Source organism: Rhinoraja longicauda, chromosome 13 (genome assembly GCF_053455715.1).
Source record: "Rhinoraja longicauda isolate Sanriku21f chromosome 13, sRhiLon1.1, whole genome shotgun sequence".
Taxonomy (NCBI): Eukaryota; Metazoa; Chordata; class Chondrichthyes; order Rajiformes; family Arhynchobatidae; genus Rhinoraja; species Rhinoraja longicauda.
The window spans coordinates 27,365,378-27,391,798 of record NC_135965.1 but is presented as its reverse complement, the minus strand read 5'-3'; the positions used below and the strand labels follow the sequence as shown (position 1 = coordinate 27,391,798).

Below are 26,421 nucleotides of genomic sequence, written 5' to 3'. Positions count from 1 at the left end.
GCTTCAAGTTCCTGAGCATATATATCACCAATAATTTGCCCTGATCCAATCTCAGTGATTTACACCAAAAAAGCCTTTATTTCCTCAAACTACAAATGAAATTTGGCTTGTCCCCAACAACGCTTATCAATTTCTATTAAAGCAATCATATTGGTTTGAAACAGCTCTGCCTAAGACCGTACGAAATTGCAGAGAATTACAGATGCAGCCCAGTCCATCACACAAACTAGCCTCACCATCTACTTCATCTACAGTTCATGCTGCCTTAGAAAAATTACCAACATAATCAAGGACTATTAACACCTAGACTATAAAACATCCAAACCAATTTGCTGGTGGCTTGGATAATAATCCATTGTTTTTCACCCTTGTGATTCTACTTTTCAATTTTGCCTTGAGCTACTCATAATCCCTCATCAGAACCTTGTTATTTGTCCTACCTAAGGCATTCGTGCCTATGACGACCATGCAATTGAATACATCTCCTACCACTCCAACAACCTCTCCAGCCCCAAACTGATGTCCTTAACCTTTGTGCTAGGCAGGCAAAACAACCTTTAGGACTTTCGGTCTTTGCAGCAGAGGACAGTGTCCGTTCCCCAAACTCTGCTATCCCCTATAACTTTACTTTCATTGGCAGTAAATTCTGGACGCGAAACAGACCTGGGGATAAAATGAGAGATCGCTACAATCTCAACTTGCTTCCAGGAATGTCAGATGAAGCTGTAGGAGAGTATGGTAAGAAAAAAAAAATACAATATTAGAATATATTATTATGCAATATCTCACAGTGTAATAAATAGTGGAACCAATCAGATCAAAGTAAATTGCAGTTCCCATTGGTATTCTAATTTACAGTACAATCTGAAATATCAGAGAAGAATGTGGATAACATCAGAGTTCTTCCACAATAAATATTTATCCATATGATGGGAATATGATTTGTCCAATTATTGATCTGGTATTCAACCAACACCGAAGGTGTTTACAATCTCATACTCTTACTAGGTTTCACAGGGCTGGGAATGACTTGCTTCCGCTCTGGGTTCTGAGGTGGTCAATGTCGGACACCCCAACTCTGCCACAGGACAAAGAAAGGTGGAGGAGATAGTTTGGGATGTGCATTCTTTCTGCCTTTTTCGTTGGATTTCTGTTTGCTCCCAGGAAAGGGAGTCCTGATTCTGAATTCTCCTACTTCATTTTGAGCAGTAAATGTTACTTGCAACAGTTTATAAAGCTTTCTTTATGTTTATAAACTTTGTGGTTTAAACTTTATAAATTGGACAGTTTATGATGCTCCTCCACACTGTAGGGTGGTCACAGAGGTACAAACATTTAAGTGCAATAGTTTAGAAAGATGAAACTCTGTAAAAATCCTGAACTTTTATTTATTATGGAATTCCACAGATGACATTGAGCCAAACAGTCTATCCAATATTCCTGGGATGGGCATTCCAGACCAACTGAAACAAGCCTTGGAGCTGGAACAGACCAGTAAGTAGTCTACAAATATTTTTAACATTTACTACCAGGAGACTGAAGCTTCACATTGTGTGCTGAAAGTTTTTACTAACTTTAGTTGTGGGCCAGGCAATTGGACAGTGGCTGACATTGATTTAAAATTAGAACTGTGCACTTTTAAGGACTAATTAAATACTGCAAAATTCACTGAAAAAAAATAATATGGCATGGCTGATGCATTCGGCATGAAAACCTCTGGAGGAGGAAGTTCACCATTATTTATAAATTGGCAAGCAGGTCAGGCATGTGTGACACCTGATGGGGAGGATGAGATGAACATATCAGCCACAAAATAATGGCCAGGCTTGAGAGGAAATATGGGTTTGGCACAGTAAATCTTGATTCATTTTAAAATTTGCTTTTCTCTCAATGACATTTTAAAACCTTAATGTTAATTTCCAGTTGTGCTAATCATAATGTGATGAATTGACAGCCTGAATAATTATATAATTATTGACGGGGTTAACGGTCCTCAGACTGGTATTGTTAAGGTTCCAGCAGTTCATCCGTTTAAATAGATTTTGGCTCCATACATGGTATGTGAATGTGAATGTGTTGAAATGAGTCATTGCAAAAATATTTCAAAAATATCCTGGCTAATTTCATAGCCTTATAAAGCGTGTTTTTTGTTTGTAGACAAGGAAGAGGTGAATGAAGTGGAGATGGCAATTCCAGGATTGGACTGGGGCATAGATGAAATGTTGTTGAAGGATCAAAAGAAAGTGATACAGAAGAAAGTCCCTTATGCAAAGCCAATTCCTGTACAGTTCCAGCAGGTCAGTCAAATTCAAAACAATTCAATCCTATGTGACACTGCTGTAATACTGACTTATTTGGATTGGCTTTGAGGAAACCCTACACACAGTTCATGATTTGACACATATTCAATAGTCAATAGTCAATAGTCGTTTATTTGTCACATACACATAAATGTGTAGTGAAATGAAACATTACCCGCAGTTGAACAATAAGACCAATAAGATTAATCAATAAAAATGCAATAACACATACAATCACAACTAACACCAAACAAAAAGAAACATCCATCACAGTGAGTCTCCTCCAGTCCCTCCTCACTGTGATGGAAGGCCAAAATGTCTTTTTCTCTTCCCTGCCGTCTTGTCCCGCGGTCAGGCTGTTGGAGTTGCCACGTCGGGGCGGTCGGGGCTCCCGATATTGAAGCCCCCGCTGGGCGGTGAAAAATCCCGCGGCCTATTCCAGGCCGCGCCGGATGGTGAAAGGTCCGTGGCGGGCCGACCTAAGCCCCGCGATTCGGGGCGGGCGAACACGCTGCCTCTGCCGCTGCCGGAGCTCCCGATGTCGGCCCCCATCCAGGGGCCTGCGGGCTTCCGACGTCCACGCGGCCCGCGCCGGAGCCTCCGGAGACGAATCGCAGCCGTTCCCGCAGCATCCGCAGGCAGCCAGCGCCGCAGGTGGTGAGTCCGGGCCGCGGGCTCTGCGAACCAGAGCCCCAGGTGGTCCCAGGTGCATGGCCGGTGGTAGGCCGCAACGGGAACGGAGACACGACACAGAACAAAGGTCGCGTCTCCGTTCGGGAGAGAGAATGTTACAGTTCCCGTTCCCTCCCACCCCCCCCCCCGAAAACATAACATACAACACTACATCATATTAAAACTACAATTCAGACAAAAACAACAAAAAACACAAAAGACAGACGGACTGCAGGCAAGCTGCAGCTGCGACGGCAGCGCTGGCTCCTCCCGGCATGATCATGAATATCCGGGTTTAGCCAGCATCATTCGCAGGATAATGGGATTTTAATGTCCTGCATCTGCAGGAAGGTGAAAAAAGAAACCAACCAAGGGGCCTACTTTGGTTGTCACAATACAATTAGTTTGTTTCTTGCAAAAAGAAAGGTGCCCTTTTCCATGGTTGAGTAACACTACCTTTGTTTTGTTTTGTATTTGGAGGCTATTTATTATATTTGAATAATGCTATGGCTTACAGAATCCTGTTCACACACAATTATACCCATCAGAAGTGCAAGGCTGTGCTGGGTGAGAGGATGGGAAGATATACTCAACAAATGGGAGGGAGGAAGTGCCCAGTAAGAAAAGGGGAGAAGTAGAGGGAGAAAATAACATTTTCCATGTTTCAGGATTCCCCAAAGCATTTCAGAAATTATTTTGTTTCCTGGTTACTATCCTGATCTGTAACATTGAGAGAAGGAGTTTATATCAGTTAAGAGGGAGGATGTAAGATGTCTTACTCCTAAAATGAGCAGCTCACAGATAGTTCAACTTATTCAATCTATTCAACTTATTCAACAGATTGTTCAATGGCAGATTGTATTCATACCTCCAGTAGAAAAGCAGCACTGTTTGAACAACAGCGAACAAAACCTCTTGCGCTATTTTTAAACACTTTGAGTGAAGTTATGGGAATTTGAAGTGATGAAAACATGGGATGGGGGTAAGCGATTTGAAGATGGGAGATTATTTCAGTGTGAGGTAATGTTTTTCTTTCATCCACAGGCATGGTCTCAGAACAAGGTTCTCACAATTCCTGTTGAGGAGCCAAAAATCGAGAGGGCAGAAGAGAAGAAAAAGGATGAAAAGAAGAAATCTCAAGCAGAAATTGAGCAGGAGATGGCTGCCCTGCAGTACACGAATCCATTGCTCCTGGAGGTTAGAGAACACTTTCATTGTCTAGACCCTTGCAAACTGTATAATTTGCAACATTGTCACGCATGGTTTCCAGCTAATGCGGAGCTTATTTTTTGGACATTTTGTCGTTGTTTTTAGTGCTTTTTGCCATTTAAAAATATTTAGCTAGAGATTGGTGAAATACTTGATCTAATAGGACAATAACTAAAAAAAAGTGGGAGATGATCCATGAGGGCACAATTTTGTCAAGTCAAGATGTTGATAGATTAGGATGTATCTGCACAATGATTTTATAGGCTTGGGCAGTCAGAGAGCAAAGGCTTTTATAAACAAGGGCGGAGCAGTGGTCGAATTGTTGCCTTACAGTGCTGGAGACCCGGGTTCGATCCCATCTACGGGTGCTGTCTGTATGGAGTTTTGGACGTTCTCCCCGTGACGGCGTGGGTTTTCTCTGTGATCTTCGGTTTCCTCCCACAGTACAAAGACGTACAGGTTTTTAGGTTAATTGGCTTGGGTTTGTATACTTGGTATATGTGTAATTGTCCCTGGTGTGTTTAGGATAGTGTTTGTGTGCGGGGATCGTTGGTCGGTGTGGACTTGGTGGGCCGAAGGGTTGTTTCAGCGCTGTATCACTAAACTAAACTAAGCAGAAAAAAAGGGGAAATTTTGTCCCAGACAGTAATGCAATTCCCAGAAGTTTAAATGTTTCTGATATGATTGGAGACAGTAGAAGAAAATTAGAAAAATATTTGCATTGTTTTAGTCCCCTGAAAGCAATGGAACCTTCCATTATGTAATCCTGTAAAAGACTTTCATGCCAAACTAAATTATTCTCTAGATCTCTTTATCTATGATATGTTTCCAAATTGCAAAAAATATATATATTTTAAATACATGTTTCTTCTGCGCAGCAACTGAAGATTGAGAGGATGGCACAGAAACAGGCTGAACAAGTTCAGCAACAACAGCAGCAACAACAAGGTCCTTCCATGGCACCGCAGACCTTTCCAGGACAAGGATTTATTCCACAAGGTCCACAAGCCTTTCAGCAGGCACATCCACCTCAACAGATGCAGATGAACATGCCTCTTGGACATTCAGGGCCGCAAGGCAATTTCAGAGCACCAGCACCTCCAGGACAAATGGGTCCTCAAGTACCCCCACTAATGCAGGGGCCTATTGGGTCCCAAGGATTAATGGGACCCCAAGCACATGCAGGACCACAAGGAATTCATGGTCCAGGAGGTCACCCTGGACCTCAGGGGCACCCTGGACCCCAGGGGCATCCAGGGCCCCAAGGCCACCCCGGACCTCAGGGGCACCCAGGCCCCCAAGTTCACCCAGGACCTCAGGGGCATCCGGGCCCTCAAGTTCACACTGGACCCCAAGGTCACCCTGGACCCCAAGGTCACCCTGGACCCCAAGGTCACCCTGGATCCCAAGGTCACCCTGGACCCCAAGGTCACCCTGGACCCCACCCTGGACCCCAAGGCCACCCTGGACCCCACCCTGGGCCACAAGGCCACCCCGGGCCCCAAGGCCACCCCGGGCCCCAAAGCCACCCTGGACCCCATGCTTCACAGGGTTTTCCAGGTCCCCAAAATCACCCTGGGCCACAAGGGCAGCAAGGACCACATGTTCAGCAAGGTGTGGGACCCCAAGGTCATCCAGGTTCACAAGGACATCCAGGGCCCCAAGGATTATCTGGGACACAGGGAATGCAAGGCCCATCAGGTCCAAGAGGAATGCAAGGGCCTCCGATGCAGGGACCTCAGCAGGGACCTCAGCAGGGAATACAAGGACATCCCCAGGGAATGCAAGGACCGCAGGGCCCCCTCGGGCCAGGGTGTGCACCAGGAGGACCACCACATTCTCAACATGGTGCTTCAAACACACAAGGGCCACCTCATCAAACCTCTTCGTTCCAACAGCCTGCCAAGCCATCATTGCTGGGTGATGGACCTAGAATGCCATTTAACCAGGTGAGCTATTCTGTGTCCAGTAGGTGTTACAGAAGCCATATCTATCCGTGAGTAAATTAAAATCCAAGGAAGCTCAGATCTATTATGTTTCAATTAATTGTTCAAAACCGGTAACGGCTTGGCAAACGATGGGGATTTTATTCAAACTTTCTTCAGCCTGGATGATTGAAATCACTAAACTGCTGAATTAAATTTGCATTGCTACATTTTAAGGAAGTTATCTCCTAAAATGGTAAATGGCAGTGTGAACTGGTTCTTGGAATGCCAATTGGAGAGGCCAAGTGTGGAATGAATACCAGAGCCTATTTCAACGAGGCAGGCACTACAATGAAAAATGCACTTGCTTTATGTACTTAATCTCCGTACTTCTAGACAATTGCATGCTCTTTGCAGAGGAGGAAAGTGTGTTGGCACAATTTAGGATAAATGTTACTGTGCAGAAGTAAAGGTAATTCAAATAATAAAGAGTCCACTTTAATGACACCTCCAAAATATATTAAAAATACGGCTTTAATATTTCACTCTGATATTCAGTGTGTTTCACATTCAAGTTTCAATATTTCTGGGAATATTCTAACAGTACAATAAACCAATGAATGAATGAAGTCTGGAACTGCTTCATCTAAAGAATCTATGTTGGATGCAATTATATTGTGTGCAAAGAACGATCTTACACAATACAACAGAAAAATCTATAAATCTGCATTTAGTGAGTTACCTCATCTCGGCAAAATGGTGTAACGTCAGTTCTAAAGTGTGACAATGCAGTAAAATACAAGCCTTTTTATGGGCCCAGGACATATAGAGTAGTTCGAAAGTGTAACATTCTGGCCAGGGTTGATTGCTGCCAGTTGCTTTACACAGACAGTGGCACACATAATCGAAGCATATCGAACCTACATTGGCAGATTAACAACTCAAATCTGTAAGTTATCTTTGAGATTTGAGACCAAGTATGTGGCCGAGAGTGGATGGCTCAGTGGCCTGCTTCTCAATTTAATTTACTTCTATTTACTCCATGTTTGTGCTGTTTGCAAGGCCACCTGTAACTATGTGGGCTGATTGCCCATTCTCAACCCCTTCCCTCTCAATCACATTCCTTGTGTTTTAAGTCCCATTTCTTTCCTAAAAGGCAGTAGTGAATGAAATAGGATGGTAGAACAATGTGATACTTTCATTATATTCTGAATTAAACTTTTAATTCCTCAGCTTCTGTGGGATTTGAACTCTTCGGGATTGTTAGTACAGGCCTCTGGATAACTAGACCTGCATGCTGCCCTCTGCATGCCGCATTCGATATCAGTACTTGTTTCACTGCACACTTCTTTTTGGATATCAAATTTTGTTTCCTGCTATACATCTATGTATTCTGGTTGATGAATCGATTTGTAAATGGGTCAGAATGATGTAGATCAAAGTCTATATTGAGAATCTTGATCTACTGTCCATTGCAACATTGTGTGAGGGCTTCATCACCTTGTTGACTGTGATCATTTACAAATCAACAATAAACCAATGTTAGTTCTGATGAGTGGTAAAGTTCCTATGGTGAAGTTTGTCAAAAGGCAGCTGATCTTGCCATGAAACATGTTAGTGTTTTAGCGAGGTCATGTCCAGACTAGGTATTGTATTGCTTGCAGAATGGTTATAATAACTTAATGGTTCAACACATTCCTGGCTGGCTTTCATTGACTTGTTCTCACTACACTTCAGCTCTGCTGCCCCATCTTAACCTCGTTCATCCAGCACCCCTGTGCTTGCTGACCTGCAACGGATCTCAGCTATGCAACACCTATTTGAAAAATCCCATTGTTGGTTACAAATCCTTTTATGGCCTTATGCTCTCGTTCTATGCAATGTCCTCAGAATTGTATGCACCCATGCAGTTCTGACAAATTTAGCTGAAACCTTCCGTTGATATCTCAGTGCCCTAAATTCTATAATTGCTTTTCAAACCCCCTCCATCGCACTATTTCTATTTATGCTTTTTTTAAATGTACTTCTTGATCACTTTGGACACGTCCTAATTTTTCCTTCTAGGGGGTTGGCATCAGAGCTAATAGTCCTGTGAAGTGCTTTGGGAATGTTTTTGTTATTTTAATGGTGCTGTAAGTTAATGTTACTGTCCTTCAGAATGATTAATTAAATGTGACATCCTTTGAGATATTTATCAGACTTGTAATAAGGTTACTGTCTCAAAGCATGCTTCTTATGTAATTTAGTATTATAGAATTAGGGACATATTTTGCATAGATATAATTGGCAATGACCACCTTTAACCATGAAGTTTCCCAGGATTGATCAAATTAATTTCATTTTGATAATTCCAAATAGTTTGTGTAGCTTAAACAATTCAGTGACTTTCTTCACCACCTCTGATCAGCAGGGTGTATTGTGAAAATATCTAGCTTACCTCCTCCATTTCCACTATCTTCTCTTTTAAAAACCTGGACTATTTTGAACTAAAAAAATCTTATTAAATACACCCAACAGCATAATGCTGAAGATTCTAGACTTTCCATTACATATATATATTTTTGAAACATTCACCATATTATTCATATTAATTCTGGAAAAGGCTCCTTTCTTATAACTTAACTTTGACATGTATAGTCAACTGAATTCCAACCTTGCCAATGTTTGGGTATTATTGGACCTCTCCTATACTTGCATAGTAAGCTATCAACAATCTTGAGGGTGCTCGTAGTGCCTGCCTTCTGGAAAGCGCTGCAAAATACTCTAGGCAGATCTGCCAAATCTGTCAGTTGCTGGGAGCTGAATTGCATGTAATTTATTTCATTGATTCGAACTGTGACAACAGTTTATAGAGACCAAATGGCATATGGTGTAACAGCACTGCATCCCAAACATAAAAGGATGATGAAATGTATTCACATGATCTTTTAACTTCAATAAAAATCTTTGGAAGGCAAATTTGATATTTTAGTTGGCTTTTTTGCAGAGAATATTTTTGTGAGATTTAGCAAAATCCAATGATTTGCTCAGGAAACCAACTTGGATAATATTGTGAGCCCAGTAATTAGAGGTGCTGAAAATGGACATATATTAAACTTGCCCATTTGCTGTTGCTCCAAGTTGCAGGTGAATTGGGATATGTTGATTGGAGTTCATGCTGTACACGCCTCTTTCTGTCCCAAATTTATTTTATTTATTCCACTATAACTAAAGATGTGCCTCATAAAATCTATCTATTCAGCCCCTAGTTAGCCCCTAACTATCCTGTGATTCATATATTTCAGATACAGCGCGGAAACAGGCCTTTTCGGCCCACCAAGTCCGCGCCGCCCAGCGATCCCCACACATTAACACTATCCTACACACACTAGGGACAATTTTTTTACATTTACCTAGTCAATTAACCTACAAACCTGTACGTCTTTGGAGTGTGGGAGGAAACCGAAGATCTTGGATTCAATTCCATCTCAACATCTTCACCTTCAGATCATTAACATGAAAAGTTAGATTTGTGTTTATACAGAATGATAATTAAAGCACTTTAAATACACAGACCAGTTTTAAACCTAGTTCGGTTTTACAAAAGATTGAGGTGCAAACTGAGTATATGTCGTGCTTTCCCTGCTGTTTGTGTGTCATCTGAATTCTGTCGAGCCTTGTTTATAAAACAGTTTTCTTTAAATGTACCTGTTTCTCACACTTAACTCATTTCTTATTCTCTTTTAACAAAAGGCTTCAAACCAAGTGCCACCGTTGATGATGGTGGGGCAGGGACCAGTTCGCCTGCCTGCATCCAATCAAGGGCCTGCTGGTCCTGGGCCAAACAAAGGTGAGAAATGCAGCAGGGCACATGGAATGATTTATTCGACAAAAACTTAAAGGGTGATTGTCTTCTCAAAGCTCTAACTTCCTTTAAAATTATATTGTAAATAATGGTTATTAAAGAAGCATGGAAATTCTGATTTATTATTAAATTTGTGTTGTGAAATAGCATTTAACTTGTGACGAAAGGGAAGAGCGCCAATGATTGTTGTGTGTAGGATATTCAAAGTTGGTGTGACGGCTGGAAACAAATTTCAACATGCATGTATAAAAGGCCCAGAGCGGGCTTTATGGGTCAAATGTCACAATCTGTGATGTATATGTGATGTAAATGCCAGTGCCCCCTTGAGGCCAAGAGCAGAAGCTGGCCAATGGGCTTGTGCCTTGTGACTGAGGTCAGATGACCTTCTAGGGCCAATGGGCTTGTGCCTTGTGACTGATGTCAGGTGACCTTCTAGAAGTTTCCTGGTGACGGATCAGTAATAAAATCTTCTTACAAGATGTCGGGCGTATATTCATTGTGCTAGCCACAACAGGGTCTTACAGAGGACATTACATGGTGTCAGAAGTGGAGAAGAATGTCTGGACTCAAGCCATCGGGACCACTCTCCCTGCAAGGGAACTTGGCCAAGAATTATAAGGACTGGATAAGGGCATTCCAGCTGTACGATACGGCAACAGAGACAGAGGCAGAGACAGAGACAGAGTCAGAGACAGAGACAGAGACAGAGACAGAGTCCGAGTGTCGGGTCCCTGCCGGCAGGGCGACTGCGGGGATGAGTTCCAGGAAGAACCTGAGCCGTTTCTGGGAGTGGGAGAGAAAGATCGTGTGCGTGGGCAGGAACTACGCCAAGCACGCCCAGGAGCTGGGGAACCCTGTGCCGGGTAGCGAGCCACTACTCTTCCTCAAGCCTCCCAGCACCTACCTGCGAGAGGGCTCCCCGCTGCGCCTGCCCCACTACGCATACAACATGAATACGACACAGAACGGGTTGGAAATACGACTTGCACGAGAAGTGGGCGATTGTCCAAACCCCCGGCACAGCTTGTTATGTAAAGTTGATAGTTTTGTAGTTTGAAGAGCATTGTGTTATTTGTGGTGTTTCATCCACATTAAATTGATGTAAGTAAAGTAAAGGGGGAGATGTGATGTAATTAAAGTAAAGGGGGAGATGTGATGTATATGTGATGTAAATGCCAGTGCCCCCTTGAGGCCAAGAGCAGAAGCTGGCCAATGGGCTTGTGCCTTGTGACTGAGGTCAGATGACCTAGGGCCAATGGGCTTGTGCCTTGTGACTGAGGTCAGGTGACCTTCTAGAAGTTTCCTGGTGAAGGATCAGTAATAAAATCTTCTTACAAGATGTCGGGCGTATATTCATTGTGCTAGCCACAACAGGGTCTTACCGAGGACATTACACAATCTCCGTCACAGTTTTAAATGTATTTAATTTTTTGGTTTCTCCTCTAAAAGTTACTCAGTATTTTCCAATGAATAAAGCGTAGTCTAAAACTGATGCACAAGACCAAAGCAGACCTACAGGACAGTTCTGGCTTACTCACCTTGGGAACAAGTGAGCTTCTGGAACTCACAGTCCCATTCTCACATGTAACCTGCATGGCCTGTTTAATGAGTGGCAGTAAATTAATTCTTCAACGATTAGGGGAGATTTCCTTCACTCAAGGATACTCTAGTCCTCACTCGGGTACTCATCCACCCAGACAGTTCCAATACTTTGTGCTTGCTATATTGAAAGTAAATTGCTTTCATATATTGGATGCTATGAAGGTCTTGCTTCTCCTGCTCTGCATAGTGGCCAGTACCTTCATAAGGAAAATAACTCAAACAAACCTGCAAGCCCCTGAAACTAGTTCCTGATTGACAAAGTCTGCAGTGAACAGAGACTTCTGAATCACCTGGACCCTTGCGGACCCTTGCCTTCCCTTCCCTCTCCTGTTGAAATGCTAAGTCACAACTCCAGGTTTTATCATGAAAAAAAGCTTGAAAGCTAGGATAGTTAATGGAGACAAAACAGCATTTAAAATACATTTAAACAGATACATAGATCGGATTGGTTTAGAGGGATATCGTCCAAACGCAGGCAGCTGAGACAAACAGGTGGTGCAGTTTGGTCGGCAAGAGCAAAATGGGCTGAAGGACCTATTTCCGTGCTGCATGACTCTGAGGACAGTCTGTATTACGGTCGAGGAGGTATTAGATATCCTCGGGCATCTGAAGGTGGTTAAATCTTCCAGGCCTGATCAGATATATCAGAGGATGCTGTGGGAAGCGAGAGAAAAAATTACAGGAGCCGGGCTTAGATATATCAATTATTTTCACACATGGATCAGGTGCCGGATGACTGGAGGGTGGCTAATCTGCCTTTATTTAAGAAAGGCTGCAAAACCTCGGATCTATAGACCAGTGAGTCTAACTAACATTTGTTACTGGAGAGGATTATGAGGTACATTGGCCTTCATCAGTTGGGGTATTGAGTATAGAAGTTGGGACGTTATGTTACAGTTGTGCAAAACGAGGCCTAATTTGGAGTATTGTGTTCATTTTTGGTTACCCTACTATTGGAAGGATATCAGTAAGCTGGGAAGAGTGCAGAGAGGATGTCTGAGGATGTTGCCAGGACTTGAGGGGCTGAGCTGCAGGGAGAGGTTGGACAAGCTTGGACTTATTCCTTGGAGTGCAGGAGGCTGAGCAGCGATTTTATGGAGGTATATAAAATCATGAGGGGAATAGATAGGGTGAATGCCTATCCAAAACCAGACGACGTATGTTTAAGATGAGAGGGGCAAGAACCGTACAAACCTGAGGGGCAACTTTTCCCTCAGAGGGTGGTGAGTGTATAGAACAAGGTGCCAGAGGAGATTGTTGAGGCAGGTACTTTAACAGCATTTAAAAGACGCGTGGCCAGGTACACGGATAGGAAAGGTTTAGAAAGAGATGGCCAAATATGGGCAAATGGGACTAGCTTAGATGGGGCAACTTGGTTGGCATGGACAAGTTTTGCAACAGGGCCTCTTTCTGTGCTTTCTGAGTGCGCAGTGATATATATTTCTACGTCAGGATAGGAGTGTGGGTCATGGGGAATTTTCAGGTCAACACCTCTGTCCTTATTCTTCGGGGTAAGAAAATATACAGGTTTGTGTAGTAGTGTAGGAGAAGCCAGTGTGCGCCTTGTAGATGCCACACACTGTTGCCAGAGTGCGCTGGTGATTCATTCACTGTGGTATGTCGGTTGCAAGTCTGGCTTGTGTCTGCAGTGAACAATCTTGAGCTTCTCGGGTATTATTTGAGCTACAGTCATCCTTGCAAGTAGAGTCCGTTCCATCACTGTCTTGATTAATAGGTTGTAGATGGTGATCAGGAGGTGAGTCTTGGACTTTAGGGTACTCTGTATCTCACCTATCCATTGGAGCATTTATTGGACTGGTTTCATGATGTTTCTGGTTAGTGTCAACCATCAGGACATTGTTGGGGATTTGATCATGGTAATGTTGGCAATGATAAGAGGTTTCCTTTCATTCATTGATAGCATGGTAAAACTGGCACGACCGGTGTGTATTTCCCTTTGCTAATTGCTCTTGAGAAAGTGAACCACATTGAAACTGCACATAACAAAGGAATTCCACAGGCAAAGGCAACATAATTAAAAAAAAACAAGAATGAAGTGGAACTCATACATAGAGTTCTCTTGCGCTTAATGTCCTTTCCTTATAAACATTTGTGGTTGTAGTTTGAAGGACTGTTTTGTGCCTATGTGATGTATATTTTTGAATTAAATCAATTAATTTTACCCTGACAGGTGACTCTCATGGTCCACCAAACCATCACACAGGTCATCCACAAGAAATGAGGCGAGATCATAGTGCCGAGCGGGACCCTGAGCGGGGACCTCCTTTCAGGGGATCCCAGGACTGGGGGGATCCCCGCGATAACAGAAGGTCTGCAGAGAGGCGAGGTCCACCACAGGACTACCACGATCGTTTTGAGGGACCCGATCAATTCCACAAGGACGAGCGATTCGGTCACCGGCCGCGGGAGTTTGAGAACCGTATGGGTCCGACCCCTCATGAGGAGGGTTGGCGAAGGGGTCCGGGTCCTGGTCCTCAGCGGGATTTTCCTCCTGATCAGGAGTACAGGGACTTTGGGGACCCGGAGCACAGGGGCCCAGGTCGGTGTCCACCCCAAGGTTGGGACGGAAGGAAACCCCTGGATGAGCGATTCCCAAGGGAGCCTGAAGATGCACGTTTTCGTGGGCGGAGAGATGACAGGTGGGAACAAATTTCCAACAATTATTGAGTGGGAGACTGAGGTGAAGTTCTATTTAATCAAGAATCCTTTATTTTTATTCACAATTGTATACTGAACTGGATTTTAAAAGACATCAGATCGTGTTAGACATCAGATTGTCATATACACCAGGGTGCAATGAAATTCCTTGTTCAGATACAGCTCTCAGAGTATACCGTGTATAGTGTAACGATAAATACACTGATGAGTGTAAAACAGCAGAATGGTGCAAGATTGTAGGACAAAAAAATTAAAGTACAATGGCAATAAGTGAATGAGGTAGAGTTAGTAGTGAGGGCACAAGGCAACAAATCTGGGAATGGGATATGAAAGAGGTGATTGATTCTGGAACTTGATAGCAGTGGCAAAGAAGTTCTTGAGCCTGAACATCCAAACTTTCAATCTCCTGCATCTTCTCCCAGAAAGTAGAAGAGGGAAAGGTGAATAGTCAGCATGGCAGGCATTCTTGCCAATATTTTCAGCCTTCCTGATGCAATGCACCGTGAAGATGGGCTGGATGAAGAAAGTGACGAGCTTGTGATTGGGCTTTTTACTACTCTCTGCAGGTTCAGACGGACAAGAGCAGAGCAGTTGCAGTACTAGTTTGAGATGCATACTTTCCACGGCACATCTGTAGATGTTGGAGGGAATCCCCGTGGGCATACCGATTCTTCTCCGATACCTAAGAAAGTAAATACACTGATGCATTTTCTTGATCACTGCATCAGTTGGAAGGAACCAGATTAGGTGTTATGAATGAGTAGAAGTTTGAAACAGTCGACCATCTCTACAGCAGCTCCATGGTTGAGCACAGGATTTTGTTCAATCCTCGCTTCCATTGATTAACAATCAACTCATTTGTCTTGCCCCTGAAGGGCTAGGTTGATGTTCTGACACCATAACACATGTTTCTATATCACGGGTAGGTTTACATGGATAGAGAACTGGTTGGCAGACAGGATGCAAAGAGTAGGAATTAACTGGTCCTTTTCAGAATGGCAGGCAGTGACTAGTGGGGTGCCGCAGGGCTCGATGCTGGGACCCCCGTAATTTACAATATATATTAACGATTTAGACGAGGGAATTAAATGTGACTTCCCCAAGTTTGCCCATGACACAAAGCTGGATGGCAGTGTGAGCTGTGCTGAGGATGCTCTGAGGCTGCAGGGTGACTTGGATAGGTTGGGTGAGTGGGCAGATGCATGGCAGATGCAGTTTAATGTGGATAAATGTGAGGTTATCCACTTTGGTGGCAAGAACAGGAAGGCAGACAATTATCTGAATGGTGCCAGATTAAGAAATTGGGGGGGGTGCAGCGACACCTGGGTGTGCTTGTACATCAGTCACTGAAAGTAAGCATGCAGGTACAGCAGGCAGTGAAGAAAGCTAATAGCACGTTGGCCTTTATTGCGAGAGGATTTGAGTTTAGGAGCAAGGAGGTCCTACTGCAATTGCCGTGGTGTGACCTCACCTGGAGTATTGTGTGCAATTTTAGTCTCCTAATTTGAGGAAGGACATTATTGCTATTGAGGGAGTGCAGTGTAGGTTCACCAGGTTAATTCCCGGGATGGCGGGACTGACATATGATGAAAGAATGGGTCGACTGGCATTCACTGGAATTTAGAAGGATGAGAGGGGATCTTATAGAAACATCTAAAATTCTTAGAGGATTGGACAGGGTAGATGCAGGAAAAATGTTCCTGATGTTGGGGGAGTGCAGAACCAGGGCTCACAGTTTAAGAATAAGGGGTTGGCCATTTAGTACTGAGATGAGGAAAACCTTTTTCACCCAGAGAGTTGTGAATCTGTGGAATTCTCTGCCACAGAAGGCAGTGGAGGCAAATTCAAGAGGATGTTTTCAAGAGAGAGTTAGATTTTGCTCTTAGGGCTAAGTGAATCGAGGGATATGGGGAAAAAGCCGGAACGGGGTACTGATTTTGGATGATCAGCCATGATCATATTGAAGCGGTGCTGGCTTGAAGGGCAAAATAGCCTATTTTCTATGTTTCTATCTTTTTCCTATGCTTCGTTACATCGCTTGAAGTAAAATCCAGCTTATTTAATTCATCAGTTCAACCTTCCATCGCCTGAGAGTGCATTTCAAGCAGCATTGTAGCTCAAACAAATCACAACAGGTAGCTGGAGGATGACAATTACATTACTTGTACGCGAGAGACCCAATGGGTCAATGATTAAATTGACTTAAATTGAGTTAAATGATTAATGAAAATATAGTATGTGGACTCGTATTTTCAGAAAGGAAACGTTAACAGTTCCACAATTCCATTGATCACAAGTTGGTGCACAGCAGGGACATGCACAGACACACACATATGCAACATCAAAAAGCTAGTATAGAATGTGTTGTCACAAAAATGGGAAAGCTCTGGGGCACCATGGTACGTAATTGTAACACAGTACTCAAGGTAAGATATCAATATTTTGACATTTTTGGAATTCCATAAATAATCAATTACCAGAGGACTAGAAGTCAATATTCTCAACTGTTTAAAAAACATGCAAACCTAGAGAGTCTAAAATTCAATACTCCAGAAAATTGTGGACATTCCGTAATATGTTGAAAAAGTAGATTTGAGCAACAGAAGTAACATGGGGAGCATCATCATGGTATTAGATGAACAAAATTACACTGCACAAACCTCCAGAATCTATTTGAGGTGATGAACAAACCTCTGCACAAACTTTTCGAATGTTTGAGGAGGTGATTCTGATAACGATCTATAATCTAGTCCATTATTAGATTTTCAGAAGTGTAATCTTTGTAGAAATGGTTCAGTCTTTGAGAGAGAATGAGGATTAATGTAGCAACTGAAGCTGGTGATAAATGGGCCCTTCTGGTTCCATGAATTATTTGTGTATATAGTTCAGGCAATAAATATGTAACTAAGATCAATTGTAGCAGGGAGAAGATTCATATTCACAAACTTTCCCAATTTCAGCTGTGAAATTGGGAAAGTTTGTGAGTTTGAATCTTCTCACTGCTACAATTGATCTCAGTCTCTTCAACTGTGGGTAGGCAGAAAAATAGCTTGTGAGAGATAGCCTGTCTCCACTTCATGGGAGCCAGTCAGCATTCATATCTCCAAATCAGTGTTAGTGCAGATGAGTCTCAAAAATCCTTCTACAGATTTGAGCTAGTTTTAGATCAAGATGGCAATGTTTGGCCAGTGGCATTGACCATGTGATCAATTTGAGATACATAAGTGTTTTGTGTTGACTTGCAAATCAAATTTTAAATGCCCATCAAGTGTTACACCGCTGGACCCCATGAGAAATTGGAAATGAAAGCACTTCATCAAATTCTGCTGGGCATAGCCAAGCAGAAAATCAGACCCATGTGTAGCTGGACTATTAACACAAGACAACTGTAAAGTGCATTCATTGTTCCAGTTCAAGCCTCGTCCCCATGTTTTCCTGTGCCACTGGCAAGTGTTTGCTTTCTGGAATTGCTTGCTCAAGGTGAACTGTGAACTCATTAAATAGAACAAGGTACCATGCAGGAATTCTGTACCTTGTATCACTTCAGAGTGTAGCATCAGCCATGTCAGATACTTCTGGTAGCCATCAGAAGTGTAAATAGTTTGTTCGCAGAAGCATTTTCAGCAATCCACAAACTCAATTCAGATTGGGTAGAGTGGAATTATAAAAGGGTTAAGTAGACAATAAGCAGGCAAAGTCTTCTAAATTATTTACAGTTCTTGAAATTGAAGTATTTCTTCAAACGAAGCAGCACCTTAATCTTCAAGAAGATCCGTGAAGAAATGCATCCTGCATTCCCAACCTGCAACAGGACAAGTACTAAACTGCTAATTGAATTTTTAATTTTCATAACATTTGAAGACTGGGCTGGCTTTGAAGATAACACTCTGCAACCAAGGTCATCTTCATGGTCCATGCTGACAGTCCACAAAGCCAAAATCAAGAAACTCAGGTGATAACGCCTATGATCATTGTCATGCACAGGTGCATCGACTATTTTCTAAAATTCCTGTAATAGATCAAGATGAGCAGCCAGTTACTTGGATTACAACAATTATTTCTACTTGTACATTCACTCATGACAAGTTTTTCCATCAAAATGCTCAGTAACCCGCACAGATTTCTTAAACCTTTTGCTTATACGCCATTTGCAGGCCCTAGCACTCAAACCTTCAACATCGGAGCGGTTTTTGAATGTAGAAAATAAGGAGAACATGAAATGAATTGATAATGTGCAGGTTTCCTCATTAATCAATAAATTCTACACCAAAGCACCAAGATCATTTAATGTGCAAAGTTGGATTAAGATGAGCGTGTCGAGCTGATGGCTGTAAATATTTGTGGCCTAGATGTATTACTGGTACCTTATGCAAGTATAACTGCTGTACCTTTTGGCTTGCGATGAGCAGCGTGCCACAGGTGTCGACAAAGAAACCAGCTTGCTCTCTGCTGCGCTTCATAACCACAGTAGCATAAGCAAATAGTGTGGAAATTTAGGCATGGGCCCTTATTCTTGAGCCATCTTCCATTTGTTGTGTCCAAAATGTTCATTAAGATAAAAATTAAAATAAGATTAAAAAGTAATCCTGAGTTAATGTTCATGTCAAGGTTGAACTTTATTCATGTTTCATTGTACATTGTTCATTAGCTAAACAATTAAACTATGCGAGTAATTTCAGAGTATTTGATAATAATTACGTGCGTTATAAGTCATAATATCTCTAGTTCCACTGTGCATAAATTCATTGAGATCCCTTAAGTGATTTCAAAATGTTGGTGGATATATGGAATAAGCTGTCAGAGGAGGTGATAGGGGCAGGTACAATTACAATGCTTAAAAGGCATTTGGACAGGAACATGGATAGGAAGAATTTTGAGGGATTGGGCCAAATGCAGGCAAATGAGATTAGGTCAGGAAGGGGGCTTTGGTCAGTGCATTTAGCTGGGCCAAAAGGCCTGTTTCCGTCCTGTATGACTGTAGATGTATCTGAAACACTGAAGATGGTAATCAAGAATTGTTGCAGGATATTGATCAGCTGGGTAAGTGGGCCAAGGAATGACAAATGGAATTCAATGAGAATAAGTGTGAGGTGTGGATTTTGGGAGGTCAAATCAAGGTAGGTCTTTCACAGTGAATGGCAGGGTCTATGGGAGTGTCGTAGAACAGAGGGATCTGGCAGTACAAGTACATAGTTTCCTGAAAGTAGTATCACACGTAGACAGGGTGAAAAAGGATTTTGGCTTGCTTGTCTTCATCAGTCAGGGCATTGATTATGGAAGTTTGGACATTATGTTGCAGTTGTACAAGACATTGGTGAGGCTGCACTTGGATATTGTGTTCCATTTTGATCACCCAGCTATAGGAAATATTCCATTATGCTGGAAAGAGTACAAAAAAGATTTGCATGGATTGCAAATTTCCCCGGTGCTGCAAATTTGTCCCCGGTGCGGGACAAATAAAGGAATATATTATTATTATTATTATTTTCTAGATTTAAGGGATTGAGTCATAGGGAGAGAAGGATTAGGGTCGCGACCCAAAACGTCACCCATTCCTTCTCTCCTGAGATGCTGCCTGACCCGCTGAGTTACTGCAGCATTTTGTGTCTACCATAGGGAGAGGTTGGGAAGGCTAGGACTTTATTCCTCGGAGTGCATGAGAATGAGAGGTGATTTTGTGGAGGAGTGTAAAATTATGAGGGGCATGGGAGGGTGAATCCACACAATTTTTTCCCAAGGTTGGAAAATCAAGAACTGAAGTGAATAGGTTGTGTGAGAGGAGAAAGGTCCTAATAGGCACCTAGGAGGCAGCTTTTCCCCACGCAGGGTTGTATGTATATGGAACTAGCTGCCCAAAGGAAGTGGCTGACGTAGGTGTAAACGGGCATCTTGGTCGGCATAGAAGTTGAGCCCAGCTGTATGACTTCACAACTCTAATACCAAGCAACACAATGAGATACTGACCCAACTTTCAATCACAAAACAATGACCCTAAAATCTTTATGTTATATGCCAAATGTGTCCATTCAAATGTGTAAATAAAAATGTGAATACAGCAGCGGAAAGCCTGAGCTTGCTCCACTATACAGTTACAGCATGCTGACCTCTGTTACCATATTCCTTGATTCACATTGATCCCACTTTGAATATATCGTGACTGAAAATACTCAGCAAGTTAGTCAGTATCCAAGTGTGTCAACATTTCAGGTGGATATCTTTTCATCAGTATTAAGAAAAGTTGGAAATCAAACATGCTCTTGGAAGAGGTGAAAAGAACAGGGGAGTTCTGTGATTGGGCGGAGACCAGGAGAGACTGAATGAAAAGTGGTTGTGGTGCTAGCTGAGAGGGTGGGAAGGTAATATCAGTATGCAGGTACAGCAGGCAGTGAAAACGCTAATGGCACGTTGGCCTTCATAATGAGAGGATTTGAGTATAGGAGCAAAGAGGTCCTTCTGCAGTTGTACAGGGCCCTGATGAGACCACACCTGGAGTATTAGGTGCAGTTTTGGTCTCCTAATTTGAGGAAGGACATTCTTGCTATTGATGGAGTGCAGTATAGGTTCACGAGGTTGATTTCCTGAACTGTCACATGATGAAAGAATGGAACGACTGGGCTTGTATGCACTGGAATTTAGAAGGATGAGAGGGAATCTTTTCGAAACATATAAAATTATTCAAGGATTGGACATGCTAGATACAGGAAACATGTTCCCGATGTTGGGGGAGTCCAGAACCAGGGGCCACAGTTTAAGAATAAGGGGTTGGCCATTTAGAACTGAGATGAGGAAAAACCTTTTCACCCAGAGAGTTGTGGAATTCTCTGCCTCAGAAGGCAGTGGAAGCCGACTCACTGAATGCATTCAAAAGAGAGTTAGATAGAGCTCTTAGGGCGAGCGGAATCAAGGGGAGAAGGCAGGAACGGGGTACTGATTGTGGATGATCAGCCATGATCACATTGAATGGCAGTGCTGGCTCAAAAGGCCGGATGGCCTACTGCTGCACCTATTTTCTATGTATCTATGTTCTCCCATTATCCTGCCAAGCTTCTCAAGAAATCTTGTGTTTTGGTGAAATATTTTTCATTCTTCTGGACTCAAGATAGTATAGACAATAATCTGACCTCAAAGCAGTGTGCAGTCATGGCGAGGTGTGAAAGTATTGCAACTGCTTTGTTCAGTCAAACTAAGAACTATGAGTGAGACTCAGAACATTTTCTCTCAAGGTTCCGGCCGGCTCGAGGGGGACCTCGTCACGATGGTGGTGGCCCACGGGGGAGAGATGCTTTTACCAACATGGATGACTTCATGGGGGACGATGAGTTTGACCAAGCAGAGGGGAATGCAAGGGGTCGTGATCCAGGAATCAGAGGGCGTGGCCGTGGAGTAATGCGAGGTACAATGAATGTCGACAAATAGTATCTATCTTCACAAATGTGCAACACTTTAAATGTGTAAGTGGTTATCCGCACTAATGAACCCTATAACCTGTATTTTCAACAGATACAGGTTACAAACCCTGATGTGCAGTAAAGTAGACCGAAATTTGGGCAAATTTCTAAAGCAACCTCTCAAAGACCCCAGTGTCTGAATTGATATCAAGTATTCTGGTTTGCATCACTATTCAATCAGATTATCACTGGTCTTTATCTTAACTTTTATGCAACTAATAACAATTGGTATCCTAACTCAACAAAAACCTACTGGTCTCCTTACATTGTTTTATGACCCGTAATCCCAACAACTTTTTAAGGAAAGGTAGTTTTGGGTTTCTACAGACTTTCATGAAGAACTTCTGTCTGACCAACAGCGAAAGGCCTGCTCTAGCTTCAGGCCATGTCCCTCCTTCTGGGCCCTCACTTCAGTGGAAACTAGTTCCCTCCATCCACCCTGTCAACTTCTCCACCCCATCCTTAACAAGTACTGACACTCCGTGATAGCGAGGCACAAACGATGCCCTGGCTCCTGACAATGATGGAAGTTGCTTCGTTTTCAGTGTCTAATGTGCTGAACTGTTCTGCAGGTGGGCGAGGGGGTCTCCTTCCCCTACCTGGCCATGACGACTTCCCACAATTTGAAGGTGGCCGTAAGTCTGAGAAAAGGCCATTGTCTCCTGGAGGTCAACGCGATGGCTGGGGTGGCAGAGGGGACCGCGGAGAGAGCCACGAACCTGTCAGAGAACCAGGTTTGTTCAGGGGGATATCTCCGACATCCACAGTCAGAACACTTTCAGTAGTGGGTGGTGTTGTCAAGGTGAACTGTCCCTGTGTCCTAGTCATAATGTTATTCATGTGCACACCCTTTGGATTGTCCACAGCTGTGTTGGACGCTGCCTCTCAGTAAATTATTTGAAAATGTTTGTGAAGCTTACCCAGTATCCTGAAGATTAATTATTCCAACGCAAAACATTAACTTCCTTTTTATATCCTGCTTTTTAATTTTAAGTCAGTCCTCTAAAGTATAAACAGGGGTCCGGAGTGGGGGTGGGGTCCGGAAGATCAGGGACGTGGGTAGACGTGGTCAGAACCAGGTTGCACAGTACTGGTATCTTTCTTGCTCCCTTTGAAACTCACCATGCTTGCTAAAATTATTCATTATATGATTACATGATGTTTAAAATAGTGACATAAAAGTATGTTTGGATATTACTGGGAGTAATATCCACTAGTCTGGAAATTCTGCTGGTCAATGGAAAAGCCAGGGTTACTGGATTATTGTTAAAAAAGAACCCGAGTGGTTGATGGGGTGAATTTGGATGCGGTTGGTTGTCCATTCATGGACAGGCACCAAGAGATTTTGAAGTGTGCGTATCCAGCCAAGATGAAACTGTCAGATCTACTTTGTCTAACCTGTGCAGGATTTACTTGAGGGAGATTGATTGGAATTTGCCATTATAAAGCAGCACAACAGCCATGAGTGATGGCAGGGGTAGCCTCCCTGTTGCTATAAAAAATGTACAGAGAGCACCAATAGCCAAGATCCACAGTTCTGGATAGGGAAGGGTTGCTCAGTTGGAGGACTTGGTCTTGACTGAAAACTTCACAGGCTCATTGGTCGCTGAATAAAGTGCCTAACCTTGACCTCTTAATCTCATGTAACCTTTAAAGAGATGCATTTTGTTAATTGCTTAGGGCAGGCAGGACTGCAGCTGACGTAAAATCATAGTGAGATATACAGCATGGAAAGTAGAGCTTCAGCCCACCGAATCTGTACTGACCATCAACCACCCACTCAAACTAACCCTGTATCAATCCATTTCATCCTGCCCACTCATTAACTTACCTCACATTTTACCATTCACCTGTTCAGTGGGGTTAATTTACAGCTGCCAATTAACCTACCTACCCACATGTCTGTGCAGAACACCAAAACACCCAGGGGAAACCCATATGGAGAACATGCAAACTCCACACAGACAGTGACCAAGGACAGGATTGAATCGGGGTTGCTAGCATTGAGGCAGCAGCTGTGTCACCCAGTGGCGTCACATAACACCAAAGAAGAAAATTTGTGTGGGCTGGTTTGGCATCTGTGCAGTGATGCTTGTTACAAGATGCTCATTGTGAACAACGGGTTGGGACTTGAAATGACCTGTGCTTGTAATGGGCTGTGTTGCAGGACGAGGAGGCCCATCAGTATCGCCGCGAATGCCCAAACCTGCCCGCTCCAACTCGCACGAGGGAGAACGACACGACGGCTTCCACCGGGATGAGGGATTCATTGGCCCAGGTGGACCTCCCCCCCGGGGTGGAGGCAGGGGCGGGCCCAACTGGGGCCGGAGTGGGAAGAGCTCGGTACCACTGTCACGTCGAGGACCTACCAGAGGCACCAGAGGGAGATGAGGAAGCAGCACTGAGAGATGGGATTTTACTCTAGCTGCTCCGGGGCGTGTATAGTCTTTCAAACGAACCTTGTGCGAATGGCCCGTGCAAGAATCTGGCCCTGGGAGACGCAGCAACCTTTCCTTTTTTCATTTTTGTACAGCTGGCAGCAGTGTTTGTTGTTAAACTCCAGCAGTTTGTGTTGTGAGCTCTGGAGCACTGCCACACACACACACACACGACATGTCAGATCAACGTTGCTCTGACTTGGTGTACAGTTTGTCTCGAATGTCATTTTGTATGACTACACAATATAATTTGTGCGAAATTTAACAGAAAGATAGAGACCTGGTCTGTTTTTATTTTGCCACGTCTTGTTTTACATGCATCACACAGCTGTTGATCTCTCTCAGGTCATTTTCTGAAGTACAGAGGAGAAAATAAAAGTAGGTTTTGATGTTTTATCCACTGTTTATGGGCAGAGTTGATTTGGTCAGTAAGATCTGATGCTGATTCCAAGGCAGACATTTGGTAGCTTCAGCTGCCTGCCTTTGCAAATGACCTATGACTGTTTTTGAGAGATGACTGCTGTCTAAGACACCAGAACTGCCTACCTAAACAGCCAAATGTGACTCTTTCAGCAATGGCGCACTCCCTCAGTACTGCACTCAGATGTCACTGTAAATTATGCACTCGGATCCTGGAAATGGGGTTGAACTTACTCTGGTCAGGCTACCCCTGCAGCCAAGTTAACCTGCTAAGGATAATGGGAAGCTACACACTCGAGTAAAGTTACAGGTAATGAAAAACAAGTCACAAGAACATGGCGTCACTCATTTGGATGTGGGCAGTGTGGTCGCAGGCAGAGAGGTGGAGACTAGGTGGCTACGCATTCACTGAGAGAGTGTGAGACAAGTGTTTGTCATGCAGGCGCAGATGTAGGTAGCGCTGATGCATTTGTGCTTGCCTATTGATGAAGGAGATGCGATGGAGATGCAAATAAAAGCCAGCTGTGAGCAATATGCTTGCAATTCCTGGGTTTAATCCGTGTAAAAGTACATATTGCCATACCTGACCAAACTTACTGAAGGTTCAGAGGAAGCAATGGAGATGTACAGTCAAGTTGAAATTGTATGTCCTCTTAGCTTTCCTGAAGCAGATTGCACTCATTATGTGCGACTGGCTCCCTTCTCCGTTACTTTTCCAATTTGTCCATTAATTAATTAATTTGTTATTGCCCTTCATCACCAAAATTTTATTTGCTGATCTGTTTCTATAAGTCCTACAGTGTCCCATACTTAAAAGATAGAAACACTAGCCTTATAACTTTTTGGTGGTTCTTGTTAGGAACTAGGGTAATTGTTACATGTTTACTTTGAAGATTCTCTTGGGCTCAGCAAAACTTCACAAATGGTCGGGGCGTTGCAGGTTTTGTATTTGCGATTTAATCTACTCATTTTGCTGGTGCTTCTCAAGACTTGCTGCAGGCAGACCGTGCAACTACTTGAGAAAATGTGTTTGTACTTGAATTGCCAAGATGCTTTATTTCACAGTGAGCGAAGGCACAGGGACAATTGGACTCAATTAATTCAACCGTTATAACTTCATACAAATATATTCTGGTCTTCCCACTATAGTGGGCCATCTAACCACACAGGGAATAGCTCTTATCGCCTGTGTATTTTTCAAATCCTGTCAATTGTCACCCTGCCAAAATCTTGGGGTGGGCTCTCCATTAGTTGATTTACCCGATCTGATCCCAAATGTTCATCCATTTTGGTCTGCACTGTGAACTGTGATCCTTCAACCTGATTGTGTATTAAAGATCATTTTTGTGAAGCAAAGTCTCTTCATGATACCTCTCCACTGCTGAAGCTCATTTCCAACTCAGTCAGCAAGTATCGCCTGGGTGACTATATTTCCCTCAACATGAAAAAACGGAGTGAATCTTCACACATCTGGAAACTCTCCTCCCCCCCCCCCGGTCTGGGCTGGGGATCAACTAGTATTTTCACATCTGAAATTCACTGATTTTGTCAAATAAAGATATCAAATGATGTGCAGTAAAGTTGGGTAAACAGTTCTGACGTGCAAGGATATTTGAGATTTCTTACTGCTATAATGTAAGTCTCTGGTGAGACCACACCACAACTATTATGTGCCGTATGATTTCTTTTCTCGGGGAAGATTATACTTCCGATCGAGGGAGTGGAGTGAAGGCCATAAGGGGAAAGATTAAACTGATTGTGCCCATTCTCCACAGAGTATAAAACCAAAAGATAATTTTTCTAGAGCATGTAAACTTCCTACAGGCAGATAAGAGGATGTGCCCTTGTACAGATAGATGTCCAGAAAAAGAGGTCTCAAAGTAA

The 26,421-nt window shown here is 43.1% G+C and overlaps 1 protein-coding gene across 1 annotated transcript in view; it reads left to right on the top strand.

Moving 5' to 3' along the window:
* wdr33 (WD repeat domain 33) overlaps nucleotides 1-25,941 on the top strand; it is a 102,257-nt gene extending 76,316 nt beyond the window's left edge. Inside the window, exons 12-21 of the mRNA XM_078410652.1 lie at nucleotides 641-738; nucleotides 1,408-1,494; nucleotides 2,158-2,297; nucleotides 4,017-4,169; nucleotides 5,060-6,130; nucleotides 9,839-9,935; nucleotides 13,744-14,212; nucleotides 21,455-21,624; nucleotides 22,252-22,413; nucleotides 23,847-25,941. Of these exons, the coding sequence (XP_078266778.1) occupies nucleotides 641-738; nucleotides 1,408-1,494; nucleotides 2,158-2,297; nucleotides 4,017-4,169; nucleotides 5,060-6,130; nucleotides 9,839-9,935; nucleotides 13,744-14,212; nucleotides 21,455-21,624; nucleotides 22,252-22,413; nucleotides 23,847-24,070 (2,671 nt within the window). The 3' untranslated portion in view covers nucleotides 24,071-25,941. The remainder of the gene's footprint in view (nucleotides 1-640; nucleotides 739-1,407; nucleotides 1,495-2,157; nucleotides 2,298-4,016; nucleotides 4,170-5,059; nucleotides 6,131-9,838; nucleotides 9,936-13,743; nucleotides 14,213-21,454; nucleotides 21,625-22,251; nucleotides 22,414-23,846) is intronic.
* The last annotated feature ends 480 nt before the right edge of the window (nucleotides 25,942-26,421 follow it).